Source organism: Astatotilapia calliptera, chromosome 20 (genome assembly GCF_964374335.1).
Source record: "Astatotilapia calliptera chromosome 20, fAstCal68.1, whole genome shotgun sequence".
Taxonomy (NCBI): domain Eukaryota; kingdom Metazoa; phylum Chordata; class Actinopteri; order Cichliformes; family Cichlidae; genus Astatotilapia; species Astatotilapia calliptera.
In genome coordinates, this window is record NC_137441.1 from 27,697,516 (window position 1) to 27,715,836 (window position 18,321).

At 38.9% G+C, this 18,321-nt stretch overlaps 1 protein-coding gene across 7 annotated transcripts in view; it reads right to left on the minus strand.

The window, feature by feature from the left end:
• cfap74 (cilia and flagella associated protein 74) overlaps positions 1-18,321 on the minus strand; it is a 52,599-nt gene that overhangs the window by 19,641 nt on the left and 14,637 nt on the right. For 6 of the 7 annotated variants that reach the window (XM_026154616.2, XM_026154614.2, XM_026154618.2 and 3 more), the window contains exons 15-22: positions 14,965-15,031; positions 14,311-14,400; positions 13,770-13,955; positions 13,360-13,480; positions 11,875-11,978; positions 10,501-10,623; positions 10,249-10,370; positions 3,052-3,180 (exon numbers count right to left, since the gene is read on the minus strand). In XM_026154616.2, the coding sequence (XP_026010401.2) occupies positions 3,052-3,180; positions 10,249-10,370; positions 10,501-10,623; positions 11,875-11,978; positions 13,360-13,480; positions 13,770-13,955; positions 14,311-14,400; positions 14,965-15,031 (942 nt within the window). The remainder of the gene's footprint in view (positions 1-3,051; positions 3,181-10,248; positions 10,371-10,500; positions 10,624-11,874; positions 11,979-13,359; positions 13,481-13,769; positions 13,956-14,310; positions 14,401-14,964; positions 15,032-18,321) is intronic. The other variant, XM_026154617.2, reaches the window with a different exon arrangement.

The window sequence follows — 18,321 nt, forward strand, 5'->3', positions numbered from 1 at the left end:
AGGAGAGTGTTGGAGCTCCCACTGGTGTGGGGTTGTCTTCTCAAGTTAGTGTGTGTGTGTGTGTGTGTGTGTGTGTGTGTGTGTGTGTGTGTGTGTGTGTGTGTGTGTGTGTGTGTGTGTGTGTGTGTGTGTGTGTGTGTGTGTGTGTGTGTCAGTCAGTCAGTCAGTCAGCGTATGACGGTGCAGTTCGTGTATGCCTGCCAGGGTTGGTATTAACGGCTGTTTCTGTGGTTTTTCCGCAGGTGGAAGAGTGGATCAGAACGGCGGCACGCACGGGGTGTGCGAGAACACAACAGCAGGGAGCACGAGCACAGACGGGAGTCAAGGGAGCAACTGGGATTTATTGTGTTTACAGCTCTCAATGTAAATAAATGCACTGTTTGCACACAGAGCTCTGCGCCTGGGTCCTCTTTCCCCATATCCCCACGGACTGCCAGCCAGACCGTGACACTTAGGGTTAGAGCCACAAATTGTTTTTGTACTTCACTCAACTTGCAATCTACTTGCACATTATACCAAACATGTCCTTGTTAGATCTGTAAAAAAAAACAACTAATTGAGGCCACTTGGTTGAAACTGCCGCTTCCAATTGCACCACACTCTTGCTACAAAAAACAATACAACATGCCTTGTATACAGCTGGCAGTCAGGTTTTGGCTATGCAGCAAAATCTTAAAAAATGCACATACCATCTGCTACCTATCAATGACATAATACAAGTGTACATTCAGTAAAAGGTGTATTCATTTTGTCTTGATCTGTGATCATATACCTTTTTCCTTGACAAAAATAATAAATAAACACATTTAGAACTGATTCTAAACAGGATATTACCTTGTTAATATACAGTCTGTGTATCAGACTGTGACATAATTACCTGAGAGAAAATAAGGATAATAAACACAGGATGTTAGACTGAAAAATGAAGCAACACAGCAAAACAATTTAATGCCAGACTTACACTTAGTGATATTCTGTTCTCAGAATTTACCGTGCTGAGCTTAATGTTCTAATAATGGATCTACAATCTACAAATAAACAAGATTTACCACTATGAGAACAGTGAAAACAGTGTGGGCCACTCAGAGCACATGGATCTATGTCTGGTGTCTTAGGTTATATAAGCAGATTCAGGACCATCATATAAGCAGTGGTGAATCGTGAATGCATTGAGGGATGAGAGGAGCTTGATACTAACAAAAAGAGGCAGAATAAATGCAGAGTTAGAGCTGGAGAAGTGAAAGAGCACAGAAACACAGAGGACTGCAGAGAGAGAGAAAAACCCAAAGAGAAAGAAGTATAATTAAGCACAGAGGTGATAGGCCAGGAAAAAGAGAAGTATTTTTGAGCGAGTGGGAGAAGACGCCACAGAAGCAGGAGAGAGAGACAGAGAGAGAGATAGAGTGATGAAGTGTGATACAGAGCGAGTAGGGAGGGGGTGAAGCTGTAGTTGTGTTAGTGCTCATGAAGGATGCACCATCTCAGCAGCAGCACAAGTAAAGCTGGACTCTAATCCTCGCATTAAAAACCTCTGCTGATTCGCTAAGCCAGATTACTGACATTTTCCCACTTTCCTCTACTGCCACCCTACTGTATGATGACCACTGCATGCCCTTAACTTTTGTCATTTGCAACGAAAATGACCTCCTGTTATTTATTTATTTATTTATGCATACACAAATGTCTTTTCAGTTATCAATACGCAAGGCTGTTGAACTGTGAAACGAGAAAAAAAAGGAGTGTGGGCAGAAGAATACTGACACCCACACAGAGTTTTTACCGCACGCCTCTCATATTTGCCCTGGGGGTCCCCTTGTCCGCTCTCCTGGCATTCAAACCACAGTTCAGCTCCTGGCTCTCCATCTAAATATAGAGCCTGTATTGTTCTTGAAAGAATTACCACATCCTTCAAAGTCATTAGAAACCATTATCACAAGCCTTCATGCCCCTGCGATTAGAGGGCAGGTGTGTTGTACAAACTCTTTTATACCTGCTGGCTGCTGACAGGCTTCAGATTGTTGCCTTTTGTAACTCTGTAAGACTCCTCCGTTTACTTGCTTTGGAAAAGGGAATTGTGTCAAAAAAGCGTTGTAGTAAACTAGTAACAATATCACAACAGATTTCTGTAGCCAGCCACAACACAGGGAAACACGATTTATAGACAAAAAGTAAGCTAGCATAAATTGTTGTGTAAAATCGACGCAGTGAGTGCTCATCACAGCTTCTTTAACTATTTTGCTCATTGTTTTCCGCCACAAAAGCTATTAAACCAGGCGGCTTAAACTGGCAAATGAGGGTTGAGATGGTGGGCTGTTATACTTAATAATTGTAGTGCACATTAATCCACTATAGCACTGACTGTGAGGCACAGATGGAAGCTAAGTTGCCCAGGGTACATGGATAGTAGTTGATAAAACAGAGTGAGAGAAAACCGGTAGTTTATTTCCCACTTTGCAGCCTGGAGAGCAAGAGAGCACTGTTAACATTGTTCACTTCAACAACCTGTGATCTAGCTTTCTATAATCCCTAGTCAGTGGGCATAAGTGGAAGGATATCAGCTAAACAGGTAAAGCAGTATTAAGTAATAAGATTTATCTGGTTCACAGAAATTGATATGCATGTTGACTTTTGTTGAACTGTTTTCGTATGTGCAAAATAGCTAACACCAACAGTAGGCTAATATGATAAGTTAGCTAAGTTAACAGTTGTAGTTTTTGTTCTTAGAAGCTTTTAAAATGAACATGAACTGTCCTGTCATAACAGTGTATCGATTTCTTCTTTACTATAATCACCTGCTTTTTTAAAACATTAAGTGTGCAGCGTACATAATCTACAGCAGCTTTTCCACAGAAAAACTGTTTACCCTTTTTAAGAAGCAGATTACACAAAACTGTAAGCCAGGATCAAAATATATTACAACTTCTCTTTGGGGTGAAACAGTTTGCACTTTCATAGAAGGCTGAGAGAATCTTAACAAGGTTATTCTAAAATAAGATTATCACTGCTCCAGTGGTTCCATTATCATTGCATCCTCTTTGTGTCCTTCCTTACCTCGGGATGAACTTCAGTTGGGCACTAAAGCTTGATTGAGCCTGGATGAAGCCGGTCTTTGGTAGGATCTCCATGTGCTTCCTCATGTCCTGACATACCTCAAAGGTCAGTTTCAAAGCTGTGCTGGCTCTGCCATGCAAAAAATATACATATAAATACATAATCCATGATATATAAAACACAGGCAACAATATACAAGAATACTTTATTTTACTGACATAAAGGTAAAGATGGCAGTTCCACATTATCTGAAGCGGATCTCAGATGTTAAATACTCAGAATGGACAATTAACTGTTTGAGCATCCACATAAGAAGCAGGGGCTGTTGTGGAGGACCACATTAAAAAGCTTATAATGAGGTAAAATTAATAATGAGCAAAAGTGAGTTGAGCTTATTGGTTCAGTCCTCCCCAATGTACATATATTTTACATTTCGCCCTAAAACTTCTTCTGTTTGAGGTTAATTCATTTTTTAGTTAAAAGCTAGATTCTTTTTGTTTTCACACTGTCACCAAGTGGTTGCTCAAAGGGGAATTGTTGGGTTTCTCTCTAAAAAATGGAGTGAATTGCACTGAGATATCCTGTATGATTTGGTGTCAGATGAATTAAAACTGAAGTTAAAGACTAGGCTGGGCTGATCATAATAAGGAATCCAGATTGTATTGTATCGTCTGTTAATGTAAAGTTTGTCAGGTAATTTTATAACTTCTAGTTTTTGGATTCCTCAGACAAACATGCCTCCAAATGAGTCCCTTTTTTTTGCTCTTTCAAGTGTAATAACCAAAAGTATGATGAAACCCTGTTTAAACCTGCTATCCTTCGAGGACTCAGCAGGTACTGAAAGAATTTGGTCTCAGTGACACCCACAGAAAATGTCTTTTATGGAGAAATCTACCCCAAATCAGTATAATTTAAGTGACCTAATTTCCACAAGCTTCAACAGATGGTTGTGCCCGTGGCTGCAAGCCTCAGTTATAGCTGAGGCTTGTGATATAAATGGCTCGTCACCTTGGGAATTTCTCCAACACATCCAATACAGCCCACACCTTCAAAAAACAATGACAGTACAGACAAGCTGAAAACACAGTTTGCTGGAGGTGACACGTGTATACATAATATTTTGTTGTGCTTGCTTTCATCTTCAAAAGACACAAAGGTGAGCCTTTAGCGAGCTGTGGCCAAATAGACTGAGGGACCCGTCATTATTTGATTCTCCTCTCAAAAGAACTGGCCCACTTTGAACAGGGAGGTCAGCCAGATGGTTGTTTCCCCGAGGCAAGGACTCACAGGGACACTTGGGGGATATTAAGTTGCTATCTTTATGCCAGCTAAATGACAGCCTTCAAATTGCTGGCAGAGGCATAATCATGGCTACATAACAATTTAGGGTAATTAGGGATTTTAATTAACATGGGCATTTAACTCAACCTGTCTTGATTTTACTGGCAGGCAGTGACCAGTTTATTTTTGAAGCAATGCTTAGTGGAAATCCACAGAAGTATTAATACTGTGTAATGCAGTGATATTTTAGGCAAAAAAGAAGTAAAGGTTTGCATGTTATTGCATAACAGCAACTTTAAGATGCACATGATCAATTTTAAATATGTACAACAGTTTGAAGAAGTGAAGGAAGGTCCATAACAAAACGGCATTCCCATTTTGCGTGAAAGAACTTGACGCACAGACCTAACCTCCACACTATCAAACAACATCAAACAACAGAGTGAAGACAAAGTGAAAATAGTGTTGAATATATGACTATAGATATGATATTTCCTCTGGGTTTGGTTTAGTTTATGCAGGTGGTCTCATGCATGTGCTGTGGGTTTAACAATAATGCATTCTTTATAACAAGTTAAATAAAAATCACTGGAACTACTTGCAGTTGGATGCCTGCCTGGGCTAGTTTTAGGCAGTTACTATATAAATTAATCTAGCTAGTAACTTTTTTCACGTTCTTTCACTATATTTAACATCAGTTTCTACTCTTCAGTGCCAAAAACTTTAAGCAAATGCTAGGTTAGGCGAATGGACAAAAGAGCTCATGTCTCTTATCAAGAATAATGCAGCAAAGAGAGGCAACATAAAAACACAACCTTTTACTGCCTTAGTGATTCACAGAAGCTCCAGCAGGCTATGAAACGTCTGTAAAAAACTCCCACTGTGACCCTTTGGGGGCTCCGTAAAAATAGTCCTAAAAAGTTAAACTTTCTTTTATTAGAGCCACATAATAATGCTACTCATTACAATCATCAAGGTTTAGTGGGAATGATATCAGGTCATGTTGCAGAGAGGTTACTCATGCTGAGTCTACATAGAGTGCTGAATAACCAAGTGCCTGGACTCCGAGTGCCCACGGCTGCAGCAGTGGCTCTGCCTTTTCTTAAAAGAGACAGGTGGCTGTGCTTGCATACTCCACATGTACTCCAAAGCCCCATGGGAGACCAAGCCTTCATGGCAAGCGCTCTAGGCAACTGTCCCCATAATGCAGCACTGTCTCCTTTTATCCCACATAATATATATAAATAAAACTAACCTGCCAGAAGAACTGTTTTCTTTATAAGTATTTACTGTATGTTGCTATTTTCACATAAAAAGTAAAGAAAAAAGGTTAACTTGATCTCATTCCTCAGGCCAAACTAAACAGGTCTCAGACTGAGACTAAGATAAGGTACAGTTGGCGCATTAGAAATATAGAAAAGGGAGAAAAATCAAGGACAGAAGGCTTTGCGAAATAAAGAAGCAGGGTGGTTGTGTTTTTGTGGCTGGGTTTGGGCAGGAACGCTCAACTCCCCATCTGGTGCCAGCAAAGGAGTATTTGAAAGTCGGGGCTGAGTGTTTGAAATATTAAAAAAGAAAACACCCTGCCAACTGTGTTCAGAGTATTCCAATCACCGGCTCACAAGCCAAAGTCAAACACTGCACATTTTAAAGCTTCCTAAAAAAATACTTTCAATTAGTAGGAGTGATATTCCAATCACTGGCTCACAGACAAGATGGACATATTCAATTATGCTTTGTGCTTTTCTCTTAAAAAATCTGTCACAAACTTGGGAGGACTTGTGGGATATCTACTAACTACTTAAAGAAAAAAAAAGTGACAAATTCCATGATGAAAGCAGCAGCTCTCCTATTGTTTTCCCCCCAAAAGCCTGCCAAGCTATTTTGTGTTCAAATTATTGTCTTGGAGGCAGAGTGACATATTGCACGGTTTGCTGGTGCAAGCATTAGCATTTTTTTTTTAACTTTAAAAGCTGCACTTCACACTGACACTGTCATCGTCATGTTGTCACACGTGCTGGTGTGCCAGCGGACCAGATGGCATTTGTCACAAATCCCCTACCCCCACACATGCACTACCTCCCCCACATGATGTGACACAATGACTGGCTAGGTGATGGACCTCACTGCTGCAAATGCTACTGCCCCTGGTGTATTCCTAACCTCATGTGCTCATCATAATGCATCACATCCATAATCAAAGAGGATTTACTTCTGTTCTGTGCTACAGTATCGGTCAAAGAGGACTGTGGCGATGCCATGCTTTGTTTAGGAACATTTATCCGTTAATTCATCTCTATTATATTTCATCCACGCGTTGAATTGTTAAATGTCTCAAAGCGCTACTTGGCTGTAAGCGTAGTTAGGCGGAGAGTTTGATGTTGGACTGAAAAGTAAGCGGGCCCTGTCAATTTTAAGGGATTTCCTTGAGCCGTTTTGCTGTGAAAATGTCTGTTTTGGCAGAGACTGAGTATATGAGGGAGTTTTAGTAGTGCATTCAGCAGATAAGCCAGCATGCTACATCAGCAGTCCACGCCACTTTCCAAACTCTATTTCAAGGATGTTTCTGAGCATAGCAACAAATAAAATGGGAATATGACATGCACCACTCATTTCTAGGTTGAGGGTTTCGTATATCTTGTTAAAAATATAAAGTTTAAGATGCATTTCATTCCTTCAGTTAAAATAATATTCTAACAATATAGGCAACAGTTAAGAGACTTATATGGGCTGGGTGGATGAAAGGGCTATTTAGTAAAAATCATTACCCTGCTGGCCTCACTCTTGTATGTATTTTGTAAAACACTGAGGGGACAACCACTTTTTAGGATTTGGTGTTCATGAATTTACTGAAGTTATGTTGTTTTTGTAAACCCGGGCAGTGTACTTCTTTTTGCATGACTTGTTTCCTAGAAACACATGTCTACTGGCTGTGCATTAGGCAATTTTCACAGTAATACGCTGCAGTACAGAGAAAAGCATTGGTTCACATCACACTGACTTTGCACAGCTCTTACAAAGACAGCTATGTGCTTATATAGTGCATCCACTGACTTTCAAAAAGATAAATTCCACGTGCTTTTTTTTTTTATCAGTCTGGGCATATATTTGAAAAACGTCTAAAGAAAGAAACACAGATCTTTCCCTCTATGTATTAAATGCCACCATAATGTTAATTGCATCACATACTGGAACAGAGCATAATCTGTTTCTCTGCCATATGCTGTCATGGCTATCTATATAGTCTTTCTACCAAATTAGACATTTTATTGTGATGAAGACGCTTTAACAGGCCACCTGTTGCATAATGTTGCATTGGTTAAATGTCTACAAAAGTGGCTATTATAATAACACTCTTAACTGACATGCATATAAACATGGTACTAAATTGTTTCATATTGCACTTTACCCAGAGACAGGTACCTTATATTGTCATATTACTATTGTATGTCTAAATCTGTCATATTATTGTTATACACTGTTCACACAGTGTTTAGGCTTTAGTCTCATGTAATTAAAATGACTTAAACTAGTATTACACACACACACACACACACACACACACACACACACACACACACACACACACACACCAGCCTTTTATGACTGAAGGGTAAAAGCCATTGTTTATCCCACGCTGAGGTCAGCTTCACAACTCTTACACTTAACTTTTCTTGAGACTCTAGTTGTCATTGGTCATGCAGAATAGCATGCCTTGTTAGCAATACAACACATAACGCTGATGATTATTACAAAGATATGGATACAAGTAGAGCTGGGCGATAGAACGATAACGATATGTATCGCGATATAACTTTTTCTCGATAGAAAAATTAAACTATCGCGATAGACATCGCCGCTCTTGTCCTCTTAAAAAAAAAAGAGCAGCCAATCCAAATTACGTACCGCAGAGCCGAACCAATCACAGCCGCAGCGTCACGTCACGTGACTTGTTACGCACAGCACAAGTGCCAAGCTGCACATGTGTATTTGTTTGGGAAGCAGCCAGCCACCATACCGCCCGGGTAATGGAGGAAATGAGTGTGCCGACTAGAAAAATCAACCGAGCGTGACCGAAGGTTACCGAAGAGAAAACAGATGATGGTTCCAATGCCGGAGAGATTGTCGAACGGAAGAGCCATAGAAGTTCCGTAGTGTGAAGGTATTTCGGCTATTTCAAGTCTGACAAAAAACAGAGTAGCGTGCACTGTAAATTGTGCCGAAAGCAAGTCTGGAAATACAATAAACTGGTGCATGCGCTACGTCCACACGTACCCGGGTATTTTTGAAAACGCAGATTTTTCTATGCGTTTGCACCTTTCGTCCACACGTAAACGGCGTTTTTGGTCACTGAAAACGAAGATTTTTGAAAACTCAGTTTTTGCATTTACGTGTGGACTAGAAAAACGGAGAAAACGCAGCGTCAAAGGTGTGCGCATTTTTTGACGTCACACTGTGCGCCACGTTATTGTTTCGGTGAAATGAATTTCTACAATACTGTTACTGTTAATTCTACTCTCTGCAGTGTTTAAATGCTTACATATACACACAGTTACTGTCCCTCCACACATACGACTCAGTTCTGCTTCTATGCCCCAGCTTTGTTTACTTTTTCCCACCGAGGCTTCTAGACTTCTGATTGGCCAACATTTCTGCACGGTTAGGAATCTAGCTCCACCTGCTGCTTTGGCATGTTCATAGCAGCGTTTTCCTTCATTTCTCCCTTTATGTGTGGACGGGATTATTTTTTAAAACGAAAACGGAAAATCTCCGTTTTCAAAAATACCCGTGTACGTGTGGACGTAGCCTCAGTCTCTGACTGGAAGCGCTAATTTGTCATTCGGCTTTTGTCAGACTAAAGTAACTGTTAAAACTGTTTGAAAAGCTCAGCTATACAACAAGGAGAGATTGAGAATTTCCTTTTAGTTCTCAGTTTATTTGATATTGACAAAAGTTAGTCAATTTTGTCTGTTCTTCTGTAAAACAAACTAAGATTTATTTTTAGAATTAATATTTTGTTTCTAAGTGGAATTGACAATTTAGTAGTCTGTTTCATTTGTTCTATTTTGAAACTTAAACGCTTTAGTGGCTGCCTTTTGTGTAGTTTGCAATATTTGCCTTTATTTATCTGAAAAAGTCTCATGTTCCTTAAGTACATCTACCCTGTTGAACTTATTATGGGAAATAAATATTTAAATAGAAACAAGTTGCTGATTATTTCACATTTTACTTGTGAGCAACGGCACATTTAAATCTTACAAATATAGTTATTTGGCTTATATCGTGATAGATATCGTTATCGCCTGAAATGAAAAAAACATATCGTGATATGAAAAAATCTTATATCGCCCAGCTCTAGATACAAGGGTGCTTTAGTTTTCTATAAACATTAAATGTCTCAGATACAAAACTATTTGAGATGTCCTGTACTTAACTGAACATTATTATCCTTTAAAAAAATGTATTCAGTTATGAAACTACTCTATAACATTTCCTTGTTAATTCTTACAAACTCTAAAGAGAGTGGGGAAAGTTGTAGCTAAGTTATTTTTTTTGCAAACAAAAAACAAAAAATGTGTTGTTTTTTTTGTGCTTTTTTTTTAAATACACGTAGAACTAAGATATAATGTAAATCTAATGAATTCTGAATTGGTCACTGTTTTAACTTCAGATGCAAATCACCTTGGAAACTAGTGATAACGAATGGTTTTATACATTTTGTTCCAATACTTAGCATTAAAGACCACTACATTGTGTAAGCATTCAACAAATTGTAATAAACTGTCACTTGTGCATAAGAGGTTGATGTGTAGACCTTCTGAATCAAAGTAATGAGCTCCTTCTAAATGTGAAACAGCTGGACATCAGCTTGACCAGATGAGAAGGTTTACAACCATCTCAGGCTCTGGGACTTACCTGCTTTGGACAATGATGGTGTCTTGATAAAGGCGGTCAAACATGCAGATCTTTAGGTCAATGTTGGGCTGAAGTACCCATACAGGCATGCTGACTGCCACACCTCTCACATGGATGGGTATCTGTTTGAATGAGTCCTCAGTCACATGCACTAAACATATCATTTGATTCATTTACTCTATGGCTTTGTAAACTATAAATGTGTCTGCTTCCTAAGTAATTCACAAGACTAAAAAACAAGCTGTTTCTTACTGGTTTGCTGGTTTTATCAGAGAATTTAAAGGAGAAGTCCAGTCTGGTCTCTCCTGGAATGGTTGGAGTGAAAATAATTTCCAGTTTGACACTTTCAAATGACCCGATCTCTCCCCCGCGTACCTGAACATGGACAGACATACTGTTGATACTGCACTTCTCTTACATTAAATGTGTAGTTACACATCTTTATACTGACAAAAGTTTAGTTTTACCTGATGACACAAAGGTATTCCTATACATGAAGGAGAAAGTGAAAGCTGTGGTGCAGTTATGTAACATTAAAAGGTATGCAGGCATACACTCGTGTACATACAGTGAAGGCAAACTGTCAAGGTGGTGAGAGCGTAATAAACGAAAATGAGTAATAAACCAATGATGCAGCAAGTGCCTCAGTACTGTGGCATCATGATAGTTTGATGGATAATCTGCCATTTAAGACACCAGCCTTCAACCACACAATGTGAAAATATCAGTCAAAATGACAACGATCGAGCCGAGGGCATGCAGGCGCACGCAACACACACAGTCGCAATAATAGCAGAGGGAGAGGTGATGCACCATTAGCCCCCCACCAGAGAGACGTAATGAACCCTGAAAAGTCTAGAATTTCACATGGGCCACAAGGCACACACAGCATCCTTGCTAAAAACAAAACAGAGAAGCAGAGTCTTTCAACGACACACAATAGTGACAAAATGTCGACTTTCCACTCAAAATTTTTCAGAATCTGGGCAGATTTCTGGCACCTCAGCTATAAAAATGCAGTCCCTTTATGATTTGACAAGAAGAAGATTCATGCTCCAAAGAAGATGGACCATTTTTGACTGACTCACAGCCCTCACCCTTGACTCAATACTTTAATTTAATTCAGCCTGTCGCTATTAGAACAGACATGCTGACTTTCTTCCTACAAGACTATCCTCAAGTCTTGTTCTATCTTCCTAAGAGCAGTCAAATATACAATGTTATTTACTGAATCTCAAAAAACAACATATTGAAAAACTACCAGTATATCATAGTCATGAGGGTTTTTTCTATGAAACCACAGAAACACCAAAGCTAGATTACATAACAGTACTACTACTAGCAACAATTGTATACCAGACTATAAATATTAATGTATAGCTGTAACTAGCCCAGGCAAAATGTGTTTCAGCACAAAAGACCGGGCTTCTTGCGACCTCGTAATGAGCTTTTGGGGTATGACTTTGCAAAACTCTGTATAGTTACCTTACTTAACAGAAGTCTATGCATTTTCCAGTCTATGCTATTTCTGGATATTTAATAGATAAAAGAATACTTTAGAACAGCGGTCCCCAATCCCAGTCCATGAGGGCCGGTGTCCTTTTTGAAGTAGGACTGAAAACTTACATCTCTTAGTTTTATGTCACTGGAGTCTGAGGGGGTCTGGTCTGTCTGAGTGTCCAAATCAGATGAAAGACAAGCTCCAGGAACAGTTTTCACACCCTCTGACACTGCCATACACACAGATAAAAGTCACAAATGCAAGTCATCTCAAAGTTTTATTGTTGAGCAGTTACTCTAAGTGGGCACCTTGTACGGACTAACACTAAAACAATAATGGTGAACCTGTAATTGGTTGATGGAAGAGCAGAGTAATAAGTGATAAGTAAGAAGAAGTAATACTTGGCCTCATTGTAGCAGTATTTTTAGTGTACGCTGGAGGAAAATTAGAAATATCATTTAAATCCAGACAAATAGGCCCTCTGACAAATAACACTGTTTTTCCTCTTGGACACGTGTGGAACATTTTTATGCCAATCTGCAATCTGACCTTTATTTACTAATCTGTGACACAGAAAACATATTGGACAAAATGTACTACAGTCAGCTTCAGAAAGGAACATCAACAGCCTCAAAATTGGTCCAACATCCAAGAGCCTTTCTCGACAATAGAGATAAAATAAAGAAACAGAGTCGGAGCCACTTCAACACAGAATTTCCAAAGCCAGCAGAGCAGAGGCAAAAGACTGAGCAGCTTATCAAAGCATCAGCAGCAGGAAGTGCTGAGTGCAGTGATGTAGACTTCAGATCCGCGAGAACACGAAAGAGAAGATGCCTTGTTGCCACCAGCTGTAAGAGCAAGGTGAACCCTCCGCTTTGTGTGTGTGTGTTCTTTTATTTTCGTTCTTACAAGGACTCAATGTCCTAACAGGAATAGAGAGACAGAGGAAAAAAGAAATCATCTACCACGAGGAGATGTTGTCAGTCCTCATTTTCCTTCCAGAGACTGTTTCAGGGTAACACTGTCTCTCTGTCTCCCACATATTATAATCACTCACCAAGGTGGTGCTGTGTTTGCACAGCATGCTAATGACAGAATACAATATACTGATTTAACCTTGTTCACCATCTTAGTTTAGCGCGTTAGCATGCTAATACCTGGCGAAAACAGTACTAAATACAAATTAGCCTAACTCTGTGGCTAATAATCAGAGTCAGAATACTTTGCATGTAAGGACATAATAATAATAATAAGATCATAAACAAATGCATTAGACAAAAAAAATGAGCTGATTATAACACTAGGGGAAGTTTTATCACCAAAAAGCAGGACTAGAGCACAAATTAACCAAATTAACTAAAATCATTACAGTCTCTCCAGTCAACATTGGGGCACTTTTTACTCAAAGAATCAAAAACTGCTATTCTGGTATTTTAGCATGTCCTGTGCTTATCATGAGTAAAACACACTGACAATCATTTGGGAAAAGAAAGACAGAGTGCCCAGTTTTGAATTCATGCTATTATGTATTGTAGTTTAGATTTCAGTTTTTCTAGTTCAGGACACAAACTGTGATGGATAATCATGTCATGTGTGTGTCCATATTTTACCTGATTGTTCTTGCTGTTCTCCTGCAGAGAGCTCCCGACTCTGTAGCTTTGATTGGACATCTTCAGCATCAATGGATTCAGGGCTGTTCTGGTTGTTAGTTGCTGTGTTTTGACTGGATGCCTTATTCAGATAAACAAACAGGCAAATATATTCATTTATTTTTACCCATAATATCTGGTATGGGCATCCTGAGACAGAAGCTTTGGAATTCTCTCATGTGAAAATAATGAATGCCAATTTTTTTCAGTGGTTTCAAAATCTTTTGCTTGTTCAATCTACAGACAAAATAGCAGTATAATGTATATGGAAAAAAAGCAGGAACAATTGACTTTTTTATTAGCTATATTGGAGTTTCTCCTTTAATGTATCCAAGAAACATTAGCTCTTACAGTCCACATAAACAGCTGACCTCATATGTGTTGGTAGAGACCTGTGGTGGCATCTGGACGTAGCTCGTTTCTGGACTGAGACATGTGGAGCTGTCCAGGCTGAAATGCGTGGCCAGTGCACCCTTGTTGGTCAGTGTGATGGTCCGTGAAATAGTCTGGCCCACAACGTGCGAACCAAAGTCAATAAACTGGCTGTCAACCTTCAGCTAGAGAAAGAGTATAGTCACATCCTGTAATTAGCAATGTCAGTGAACAGCTGCCAGGCAAAGTACATAGTTTTACATACATTAATTCACAGAAAGCTGATTAAATAAGACAGTGAGCAAAAATAAAAAGGCAGTCAGTGTTTTTTTCTGTGGTGTGACCATGCAGTGTGATTGGTTTAGCCACAAATTCATTTCCCTAAATAATTATTAGAGCTAAATTTATAAGGGTAAAAAGCTACAGCAAGACTGGACAAGAAATTCACATCACAAAATACACACAAGACGCAAGCTTATGAAATCAGAATTAGCAGTTATCTGTAATTACCAAAAACTTTGGCTATAGCTCACTACTCACAATACATTTCTTTACAGTGCATCTGATGGGCACAAAGAAGGGACCCAGAGCTGATGCAAACTGGAGCTCTCCTTCCAAGTCCTCGTTGATCTGCAGAGATTAGATAATGATTTTGTGGTAAGCAAAAACAAAGGCTTCATGTTTGATCAAGCGGCAGAAAATTTGATGCTAAAACAAAGAGTGGGGCAGTGGAGGAGTTGTATGAGTTGTTTGCTGCAAAGGATGTGGAACCAAATCTTAAATAAGATGACTCATCTTGAAGGAAGAACACAACATTTTAAGAAAGACACTTACAGAGAACACTTTTGCAGGAAAGATGATAGGATAATTAACAACCTCACGCCATTACGTGTATGGCAAATCGGGAAGAAGCTACTTTGGCCAGCAAAAAATATCCACCTGCTGTAAAAGACTCATTATTTAGCATGTTGTGTTTAAGTTATTCCATGTGATAAAACAGGGAAGATACCACACAATTAATCTTCAGAGAAATACTTAATTTCATCCCTATTATTGAGTATTTGTACAGTAAGTATGATTTCAAAAGTTAAAAACAAACAACAGGTGATAACCACTGAAATAGTTTTTGATGAAAATAAAGATTAAAGAAAAAAATAAGTATAGATGTTTATAGGCAGTGGTGATGCTACAAACCATTGGCTGGAAAATAGCCTGCATGTCAAATGACATCCCGGTGGATAACAAAGTAGGAGGCTGGAAGCTGAAACACAAATGCCAGAAAGTTGAAGATTATTTTCATTTCTTGATCACAGCTTAAAAAGTGAGTCACATTACAACATGATATTGGATATTACTGTTTAATGCAAAGCTCTGGTAGAGGTATAAAGAAGTGTATGATTAGCAACAAAATTTAAAGTATAACAGCATTTGCCTTGAAGGTAAAAACCCTACAATGATACAGAGGATACCCCAACAATCAAATGACTCCCTTTGAGCAAGGAAGAGAGAAAAACTCCCTTTTAACAGGAAGAAACCTCCAGCAGAACAAGGCTCAGGTAGGGGCAGCCATCTGTTGTGACTGGCTGAGTATGACAGCAATAATATAGTACAGCAAATTTGCTGTTTTCAACAAACAATTAGCAGCTCTAAATAAAATACTAAACTATAATGAATAAGCTAATGTCAAAAGTAAACCTGATGCTCACTTGACAAGCCAAAGAAAACAAAGTGAAACAAAAATCTACTATTCTATATGAAAGCCATGTAAAGTGGAATCCATAGTTAGACAAAATATAGCAGTTAATCCTTATTATATTGCAGGGGAAATCATACAAGTAAGTAAAAATTCTATTTCCAAATAAGAAAACAAACATGAGGACTGTGAGCTATTTCAAACCAACATGTGTATCTCACAGCACATGTTCGCACAAACCCTAATGCTGCCCCGAGGAGCTTGATAACTTGCTGCCCTTTGAGAGACACGAGAAGAGGCCCGATCAATATAAATATAGCAGGCAGGCGGCCAGGGAAGCAAGGCGAATTCTCAAAATTCAATAAATAAACAAGAAGTTGGAACCGCGCAACTATGAGCATAATTAGGAGTCAGCTACAGTTACAGAATATATACCAGATCCTAAACGAACTGTTGTTGGGCTTGAAAAATACTATGATCCTGTTGCTGTGATAGTAAACTTTAATCTACATTTAAAGACGTAGCTGGATTTTTGTTTGTAGATGAGAGCACCTTGGTGCCAAGTTAACGTCTTTGTCTGAAAAGAGAAGAGCTGAGTCTCTGAAGAGATTCATACAAGTTTTTCTCGCTCTGCCTCACATCCATTTTTTTAAGCTCTGTTAAAAAGCAGAATGAACATTACAGCTTTCTTTCTGTTGACACGAGGAGTACAGACCCAAAACAATAAGAAAAGAATATGGAAATAAGCTTATGTTGAGCTTCTAGTTTTTATAGCAAGTTTCATGTGCCGTTACTGTTTTGTTTTTGTAGAATATGTTCATGTTGTTTTGGTTGTTGCATTGCTTCGTGAATAAGAAACATAAGCATTCAAGCCCTTCAGCTTCTATTTGATGAACTAAAAAGAGAACATCTGTGTTTTTGTTTGTAGGATTGACTGTCTCACACGCACACACGTCAAAAATACTACACACAAAAAAACACAGTTAAACGGCAAACAACCTATAACCACAGTATAATAATGTGCACTATCATCAACTCCAGTGAGCAAAGGGACATTCAGTTTAGCTTAAGGCAGTTGTTTGAAGTTGTTGGTCCAGTTGCCAGGTAAAAAACTTGGAGCAGCCTGGCTGAAGCTGCCATCCAGCTCACCACTGTGATCTGGAAATCTATGAAAGAACTCCACCTGAGTAAATCTGGTAGTAAATGTCACATTGCACATTCATCTTTTTTTCCCTGGTCAGATTTCCTACTTTATTGGTGCTATTCTTCCTAGCTTCAAGACAGCTGGTATGAAGGGATATGAAGGAAAATAGAACAGTTCACTTGGGATTAAATTCTGAATGAGGCAGTCTTTGAAAAAGCCTGCTACAGCCCTATATAAATCGCTTCAAATGAGGCCATACTGTACAGTTTTTATCCTTTAATATCTACTGAAGAGGACTGAGGTGGTGAAGCTTTGTTATACAGTAGTACTGACTATACTCTCGGTTAAATTATACATTCTTGTCCTCATTGGCTTCTACTATAGTAAATCAATAAGGAGTCTCTGTCCATAATTCAGTTCAGCATAGCTAAAACACCCTCATAGTCACACTCAACCACTTCTGAAAGCAATTTACTGAGAAGCATGAAAACTCTGTCTCATGTGTGTCAATAGTACTTGAATAATCTTTCTCTCGTGCTAATTGTTCTGAAGTGAGATCTGGTTCTCTTTATATCAGGTGGCTACAAAGTACAATAATGCACAAATCTTTTCACAGTTTTAGACAACATATAAAAGCTGCAACTTTTTAAGGCTGACTAAATCTTTAGATTAGATTAGATTAGATAGAACTTTATTAATCCCTCGGGTGGGTTCCTCTGGGAAATTCGAGGCAGGTTATACTTTTTTAATCTATCAAAAACCAAAGTGAAGCTGCTTGAAAAGACACTCAGGCAGATGGCTGAAATAAATATGGGCCTGTCACAGAACTTAAGTCTAACTGCAGCGCTGACTGGTGCTCATATTTGGATGTTTTTAAATGGACAGACACAGACAGACTACCAAGAGGGCGATTAATAAAACAACAGACTCAGTTAAGTGCAGTGTGGTTTTCTCATGTCAGTCACTGAAATGAACTTTGACAGTTTTCAGGCAGTTGAGAAGACGAAACTAACTTTGTCAACTTGATGGTTTCATTTGGATACAAGCATAATACATAAGGCTGTCTAAGGATCTTCAATTATACAGTGTGAAAAAATCTTTTACAGAAATCAAACGGGTGATAGAGCCCTTTAGAAGAGCAGGTGAAACTCGAAGTTTGAGTTTAAATATAAGAAAGACTCCACGTTAATGTTCGACTGACACTGACGGCATTCTATAAACGTTGTTCTGGCATACAAACGTTTAAGTGTCCTTGGAAGATAAAACCTACTGACTTTTGTGACTTTTCACACCCATTGTCACCATACATTTGGCATTCATGGGTGACAGTGGGTGTAGGACTAGTTTTTGCTTCCGAGTCTGGATAAACTGTCCCCAGAACCATTGGATGATTTTCCATTAAGTCCACAGACATTTTTTGTCACAGCAGGATGTCTCTAATGAGTTGGCTCTCCGATTCAGTAACTTTTCCAGTGCCATCCCCAGGCCACAATTAAATACTATGACCAAAAAAAAACCTTAACTTCTGCAAATTAGACATTTCTACTACTTGCTTGCTTACCATCAGCAGGTTAGTTTAGACCTTATTAGTATTTGCTCAAAGATAAGTACTGCTGACTATGCACAGGTCTTAGAACCGCAGCTGCTCCTATACATGCATATACTGTGTGTGTAAAAGACAGAAAACTAGGCTAAAGTAAAAATATGCTTTCGG